This window comes from Macaca fascicularis, chromosome 16, assembly GCF_037993035.2.
Source record: "Macaca fascicularis isolate 582-1 chromosome 16, T2T-MFA8v1.1".
NCBI lineage: Eukaryota > Metazoa > Chordata > Mammalia > Primates > Cercopithecidae > Macaca > Macaca fascicularis.
Window position 1 is genome coordinate 57,487,264 of NC_088390.1, and position 7,478 is coordinate 57,494,741.

Genomic DNA, 7,478 nt, shown 5'->3' on the forward strand with positions numbered 1-7,478 from the left:
CACAGCCGCTCTAGTGAGGGTGCCCCCACCCACGCTCCTCGGAAGGGCAGCGCTCCATCGCCACCCTGCTACCCTTTCCCCAAGCGCCCAATCCCACCTTGGCTGGCGCTCCGGGAGCCTCCGGGGGCGGAGGGAGGCGTGGCCTCGGGCGGCCCGCCCCTTTGATGTGCGCCGGCGCCTCTGTGATTGGACAGTCGCTTGTGACGTGTGGGGACTGCGGTGGGCTCCGCTGCTGCAGCAGCCGCAGCGCCGGCCGCGGCTCCGGCTCCGGCTCCGGCTCCCGGGCATTTAAAGGGGACGCGGCGGCTGCCCGGGGGGATGGGGGGCAAGTGGAGGGGACGGCTCAGACGCACATCGTCCTCAGTCCCTCGGGACTGGAGGGACTCGTGAGCCGGAGCCCAGAAATCCGGGGGTGGATAAGACACCGCGTCCCCTCCAATTCCCGTAAGCACCCCTTGCTCCATCCGGCGCCCCAATACCTCAGCTAGCCCCCTTCCCCACTTCTTACACACCAAACTCAGCCGGGACAGACCTCTGCCGCCGCCGCCCCCACGTGAGTCCTGGGCTCCGGGAGATAGGGGAGGGCTGGGGTCCCGGCGCGGGGTGGGGGCTGTGGAGTTTGAAGGCGCTCCTTCACGCGCGTGGCAGTGGGGGAGTTCTGGAGCTCAGGAGTGAGTGCCCTTCTCTCTCCTACCCAGGAACATAGTGCTGGGGTATCCCTCCGTCCCCGACTCTGGCAAAGCCAAGGAATTGGTGTCCCCTTGCTCCCTGCCACCCACAATACCCCTCCCCAGCCGCGCACCCCCCGCCCGCATTGGAGCCCAGCGCCCGCCAGCTGGGGGTGCGCCAGAGTGCTGGCTTCCTAGTCACCTCTAAAAATATCTCTCCCCCAACCCTACCGGCAGCTGCCACCTCCCTGCCCCTGCCCCTGCCCCTAGGATCCCCTCCCAGATTGTCCTCCCAGCCAGGCAGTGCCCAGAGGTGACTGCTAGACCCAGACGCCTCACTGGCACCAGGGCGCAGGGCCACCACCACCAGCTGGTCAGGACCGCAAGCTCTCAGCCCACGAGAGTCTCCAGGGCCAAGGGGGGAGCTCCAGCTGCAATATTCCCAAAAGGCGCCAGAGACTCCTGAGTTCTCGGTTCCGATGCTGTGTGACCCCCAGGATGTTAGCTTGACCTCTCTGGGCCTCTGTTTTTCCTATCTGCTGTTCAGGCGTGGTGAGCAAGGAAGATGGTCATGTTTGGGAGCACTGTCTGGGAGAGGGAGGGAATTCTAGCTTAGTTGTTGGATCTGATTTCTAGTGACTGATACAAGGAGACTTGTTTTTGGACAGAGAGGGCTTGTTACCGTGGTCTTTCTGGAGTCCTCGCCTCCCCATCCTCATTCTGAACATTTCCTGTGGAAAACTATGCCAAAACTTTTCTAGGAACTCCATCCACCCAGTAAGAAGGGAATTTCAAACTTAGGGCCTGTATCAGAGAGGGGCCTGTTTCCCTCCCACCTCCTTCCCACATATTTAATCTAAGAGCATTTGTGTGAAAGGCGGGAGAAGCAGGCAGGAATCTGACTCGGTGCAGAATTAAGGAGGTAGGCACTACTTTTAGGTGGGACTAGAATATGGACTCCCTGCAAGCCCCTAGAAACCCTTCTCCCTTCTCTAGCCTGTTAGAGAAGCTCAGATCCTGCCCCCTACTCTGAGGGACTCTGGTGACCACAAAAGGATTTGATGACTCAGAACAAAGGTGTCAGAGGTGAGAGACCTTTTGGAACATCACAGGAGCCAAAGTCCAACAGGGGAAGGGGTTCCTCTGACTCCTGTGGGGTGGGGACGAGGTGTCACGGCATGGTCTTCTCAGTTTTCAGGGGAAGAAACCCAAGATGCCTGACTTTCTGCCTTGGAGACTAAAAGAAACAAGGGCAACTCACCAAACAATAAGTGTTTAACTGAATCCCCTAGATACTATTATTAGCAGAAAAATGTAACTGTCTTTTATGATGACATATGAGGAATTTTGTGTGTGTGTGTGTGTGTGTTTTGGGGATGGGGTTACTCCCTCTATCACCCAGGCTGGAGTGCAGTGGTACCATCACAGCTCACTGCAACCTCTGTCTCCTGGGTTCAAGTGATCCTCGTGCCTCAGCCTCCCAAGTATCTGGGACTATGGGCACAAGTCACCATTCCCAGCTCATTTTTGTTTTTAAAGAGACAGGATTTTGCCATGTCACCCAGTCTGGTCTCAAACTCCTGGACTTAAGTGATCTGCCTGTCTCAGCCTCCCAAAGTGTTGGGATTACAGGCTTAAGCCACCCTGCCTGGCTGAAAAAATGAGAAGTTTTGACCATAATTAATGGTCAATAGAATAGAAAAAAGGAAGGAAGGAAGGAAGGAAGGAAGGAAGGAAGGAAGGAAGGAAGGAAGGAAGGAAGGAGAGAAGGAAGGAAGGAAGGAAAAGAAAGAAAAAGAAGGAAAGAAGGAAGGAAGAAAGAAAAAGGAAAGAAAGAGAAAGGAAAGAAAGAAAGAGAGGAAGGAAGGAAGGAAGGAAGAGGGCAAAGTAATGAGACCCTTCTCTATGGGATGAAAGCTGGTCCCTGGGTAGCTGCTGGTGACCCCTTGGAATCTTTGTATCTGCCCCTTGCTTCTCCACGTGCTGCATGTGCCTGTCCTGTTTGCTTTTACAAGGGGAGTGGCATCCCTGACCTTTCTCTTATAAATCACCTGGCTGAGGTTGGACATGTGATATCAGCTGGGAATCTGGAAGGTTGGAAGTCCCTCCAGATAGGGACTGGGGACAGCTCCAACCCATGCCATTTCCTTGTCCCTCATGCAACCCTCCCCTTCTCTCCCACCTCCTCCTTAATCTCTCTTCTCTCCCATCCCTCACCCTCTCTTTGCCCACTGCTTCATTCAGCTTTGACCACCTCTCCCAATTCCTAGATTAGAAGTTCTTGGAAAAAACTGAGAGCCGCATTCCATCCCTGCAGAAGGATTTAACACATATGTGGTCCAGGTGTTGTGAGGGAGGGGGTGCTACAAGATGGATAGTGCTAGAGCCTGTGCCCTGCTCCTGGGATGTCCCTGTCTGTGTCCTGGAGCAATTGCTTCTCCCTCCTGGATAGTCAGGGGAGAGTGTCACCTTGACAGAGGGGTTTACAGTCACCATTGTCACCACCAGAGGGCAGCAGCCAGCCAGACCTTTGCTCCTCTCCAGGTCTTGTCTCCTGGCTCTCTGTATCTTTCCAAATCTTGTCCCAGCTGCCTCTGGTCTCACGCAACCCCAGGAGCACAGGTGGGAGAGTAGAGAGGCACTGGAAGTTGTAGGTGGTATCCTTTGCCGCTCTCTTAGTGAAGTCCCCAAGAGGTGAAACCCAGTCCCCAAAGCCACACCAAAGTCTAGCCGAGATTTCAACCTGACTCTCCTGTCTGACTACCGGACCCCTGACAGCACCAGGGAGGCCATTCCCAGATCACCTGTGAGACCTGACTAGGGGTCCCAGACCCCAGCTATGGTATAGTAAGCTTTGGTCATCTTCCTTTTTGAGGGCACGAGGAAGGCAAAGCTGCGGTCAAGCGTTCACGAAACAGTCTATGCCCCCTGTAAACAGCGTGGCTGGTTAGTTAACCTCTCTGAGCCCTTCTCATTGGCTGAATTTATGACTAATGAGTAGTGAGAGAATATGAGTAAAGGTGGTTTGTAAACTATGATGTGTCAAACACATTTAAGGGACAATGATGATACTAGAGAAAAAACACTGGACTCAGGCTCAGATGTGGGTTTGAGATCGGTCTGCCATTTACAGTGGGTGACTTTTTGGAAAGTCAGTTAACTTCTCTGGGTCTCCGATACCATCTGAAACCTCTCTAGAGTTGTAGGTGCTGGGCCTATTTGAGGGATTGTTTTTGCTAAGACCCTGGGAGTGCCTCCTGTGGCTCAGCAGAAGGACCAGGGCCAGGTGGGTATTCCTAGTGGAAGCAAAGGCAGCTGACTGGGCACCCTCAAATGACCTTTTGTGGTTGTCAGGAACGTTTGACGACGGCTGGAGGCCAACAGAGTCCCTACAGGTGGTGCCCACGGTAATGCACCGACCATGAGTGGCTGTTTTCCAGTTTCTGGCCTCCGCTGCCTATCTAGGGTAAGTGGGTCCCTCTGGGGGTCTCCTAGGATGAGGCCTCAGCCCCCAGTTTTCCATCACCTTTCCATAGGGCCTTGGGAGAGGCCCTATCCAGCCCATTTTAGGTTTACCCTCACCTCTACTGGAGCTTCATGATTTCCTAGAAGCTTCCATCCCAGGTGTGGGGTGCTGATGCTTTATATCTGCAATTTGAAGGATCCTGGGCCACCGAAATGCCCACTGGATGTTGATGAGACCATAGGGTGACTCTAGGGATGAGGTGGAAGGGACAGCTTGGTTAGGACAGCAGATAGTCCATCGAAATCCCAGCCCTGAAATGAGGAGCTTGGGCTTCTGTTTCACAAGGTGTGCCAGGCCATAAGCACCCCAGGAATATGAGAGAGGGGTTTAGGAAGAAACCAGAAAGAGGAACAATCCCATCTCAATTAACTGGGGTGGGAGCTGGGCGGGAGAAAAGCAGTGTGTGGGTATCTGGAAGCTGCACATCACCTGCTCACTGCCCCTCTGCGCCTCTCACACACTGGCAGGCAAAGGTGATGGAGACTTGCTGCTGAGGGCTCTTGCTGCCTCCATTGCTTGCCTTTCCTTGTGCCCTGACATGTCCCCTGTTGTCCTCTGTCCTCTCCCTTGCTGCCTACTACCCTCCCGTCCAACATGACTCTGGCCCAAGGTCTCCACTTCCTGGAACTCCCCTATCCCTACCCCTACTCTGTCTTCCTGTCCAGCAGTCTGTCTCCAAGATCCCCTAGCATGATTTCCTTTCAGCCCTCTCCTCCATACCCCTTAAGTCCCCACTACCTGGCCCTTCCCACTCCTCTGCCTTTTCAGCCACTGCTGCTCTCTCTCTTCTCCCTTACCTGTCTCCCAGGTATGTCGTGGCCTGGTGCGGGAGGCTCTTACCTCCCCAAGCCCCACTGCTTCTCCTGCTGCCCGCTTGCTTCGGACTCTGGCAGAAACCCCACCCGCTGACACGTTCCTCCTGGGGAATTGGCAAGTGATTAGTGATGAGCTGTCAGCACAGGGCCCTCAAACTCCCTGGAGAAGCTGTGCCCCATCCCTAGACCTCTGTCCAGTGCCATTGGGCTGGAAGCAGCTCCCAGAGAGCCATAGATTCCCCACAGCCCAAAAGTTGAATGGGGAAGCCGGTCCAGTTGGGTGGATGGGTGGTTTCCCTTGACTGCCTCAGGGAATGAGGAAGGGGAGAGTTCCCACCACCCTCTCTTGATCCACACGAACAACAGGGGCCACTGGAAGTCTCCAAAACAGTCCAGTCCAGAAACCTCCCCAAAGTGGTGATCCTCGGAAGCTGCTCTTCCCTTCTTTTGACCCTTGTTAAGCCCCACTGGTCCCTGATGAGAGTACCGAAAACAGGTGCCGGGAAGCCCTCTGGGCATAAACCCCGGTGCAGTTAAGTAAGAGGTGCCACTGGGGTAGTCAGGGAAGGCTGGGGATAGAGGTGGTGGCATTGGGTACTCCTCCCAGCTTAACCAGACTTGGGTCCTCCTCAGGTCTTGGATGTGCCAGCACCTCTGGCCGTGGCCCGCTAACCAGCCTCTCCCGGGCGGGCTCCTGCCGCGCCCCCTCTCGCTTGCTCCCTCCTCCTCCTCCTCCTGCTGCTCTCCCCCCTGCTCCCAGGACGGCGGGATGGCTGCGCAGGGCGCGCCGCGCTTCCTCCTGACCTTCGACTTCGACGAGACTATCGTGGACGAAAACAGCGACGATTCCATTGTGCGCGCCGCGCCAGGCCAGCGGCTCCCGGAGAGCCTGCGAGCCACCTACCGCGAGGGCTTTTACAACGAGTACATGCAGCGCGTCTTCAAGTACCTGGGCGAGCAGGGTGTGCGACCGCGGGACTTGCGTGCCATCTACGAAGCCATCCCTTTGTCGCCAGGCATGGGCGACCTGCTGCAGTTTGTGGCTAAACAGGGCGCCTGCTTCGAGGTGATTCTCATCTCCGATGCCAACACCTTTGGCGTGGAGAGCGCGCTGCGCGCCGCCGGCCACCACAGCCTGTTCCGCCGTATCCTCAGCAACCCATCAGGGCCGGATGCGCGGGGACTGCTGGCTCTGCGGCCGTTCCACACACACAGCTGCACGCGATGCCCCGCCAACATGTGCAAGCACAAGGTGCTCAGCGACTACCTGCGCGAGCGGGCCCACGATGGCGTGCACTTCGAGCGCCTCTTCTACGTGGGCGACGGCGCCAACGACTTCTGCCCCATGGGGCTGCTGGCGGGCGGCGACGTGGCCTTCCCACGCCGCGGCTACCCCATGCACCGCCTCATTCAGGAGGCCCAGAAGGCCGAGCCCAGCTCGTTCCGTGCCAGCGTGGTGCCCTGGGAAACGGCCGCCGACGTGCGCCTCCACCTGCAACAGGTGCTGAAGTCGTGCTGAGTCTGGCCGCCTGCAGGGGGGCACCCTGGCCAACGGCGGAGGGGGCGGGGAAGGGGGATTCGGGAAAGACAAAGTTAGTTTTACTACTCCCTTTTCCCTTTGGCTTTGCTATGTCCCTCCGGGAATTTCTGGAATCTCGTCTTTGGGGGCTTGGGGAAGGGGGCTCAGAGCCGTCCCTATCTATGCAGTTAACCCACCTCGGCTGCCTCCCCCGCTCCACTGCGCACGGTTGAGTTCTGGAGTCTGACCCATCGCGGGGTGGCGCGCAAACCTTGGAAGGCAGCAGTGTTTCCTGGTCCTACCAACTGGGAGGAAGGGGCTCCCTGGCAGGTGAGAGAAGGAACATCTCCCGCCGCTGTAACTGTTGCCTCGGGCTGCGTGACTGCCCCCCCTCCAGTCTGCTGTGGAGGGAACCCAGGATCCTGAAATTCTCCTGGCCACAAGGACTCCCCACGGACAGAAGAGGGTCTCCACCTATGGCCCTAGGCCTTTGCGATCTTGCTTCACCCAACGCGACCCCACACTATTTCTGTGCTGTCTACACCCTCTTGCCTCCCGACCTCCGCACTCCCTTCTAGCACCCCCAACGGAAAAGCCAGAGGGAACAATCGCCTCCTGGTGGTGGTACGAGGTAGCGCACCGTCCGGCCCGGGTCCTGCCAGCCAATAACCTCGCAGCGTGTGACGGTGTCTCCTTGCACCCCAGCCTCATCTATGCAGCAAGAGACCAGGGACTTTACCAAAGTCACCCTTGCGGGCTGGGCCCTCCACGCATCCCCCTCCCCACCCCCATGGAACAGAAAGCCATGATGTTTTTAAGCAGAACCAGCGAAACCCAAGCCCCTCCTTCCTCTGGTGTTTTACAACTATAAAGGAGGTGAAGGGGGAAGAAATGACTGAGATCTCTGGCGCGTCAGTCTGAGTTGAGAGTGAGGTGCTCTAGGAGAGTCC

At 57.0% G+C, this 7,478-nt stretch overlaps 1 protein-coding gene across 7 annotated transcripts; it reads left to right on the forward strand.

The window, feature by feature from the left end:
- The first annotated feature begins 231 nt into the window (after positions 1–231).
- Positions 232–7,420, forward strand: PHOSPHO1 (phosphoethanolamine/phosphocholine phosphatase 1). Of its 7 annotated transcripts, none has more exons than XM_045374966.2 (4): positions 232–553; positions 1,665–1,754; positions 4,023–4,134; positions 5,643–7,420. In XM_045374966.2, exon 4 carries the CDS (start codon positions 5,650–5,652, stop codon positions 6,526–6,528), a length of 879 nt encoding a protein of 292 aa, XP_045230901.1. In that variant the 5' UTR covers positions 232–553; positions 1,665–1,754; positions 4,023–4,134; positions 5,643–5,649; the 3' UTR covers positions 6,529–7,420. The 7 variants fall into 7 exon arrangements, with proteins under 7 accessions (XP_045230901.1, XP_045230903.1, XP_065387436.1 ...); XM_045374968.2 differs by having other exon boundaries at positions 5,770–7,420; XM_065531364.1 differs by lacking the exon at positions 1,665–1,754.
- Positions 7,421–7,478: the final 58 nt, after the last annotated feature.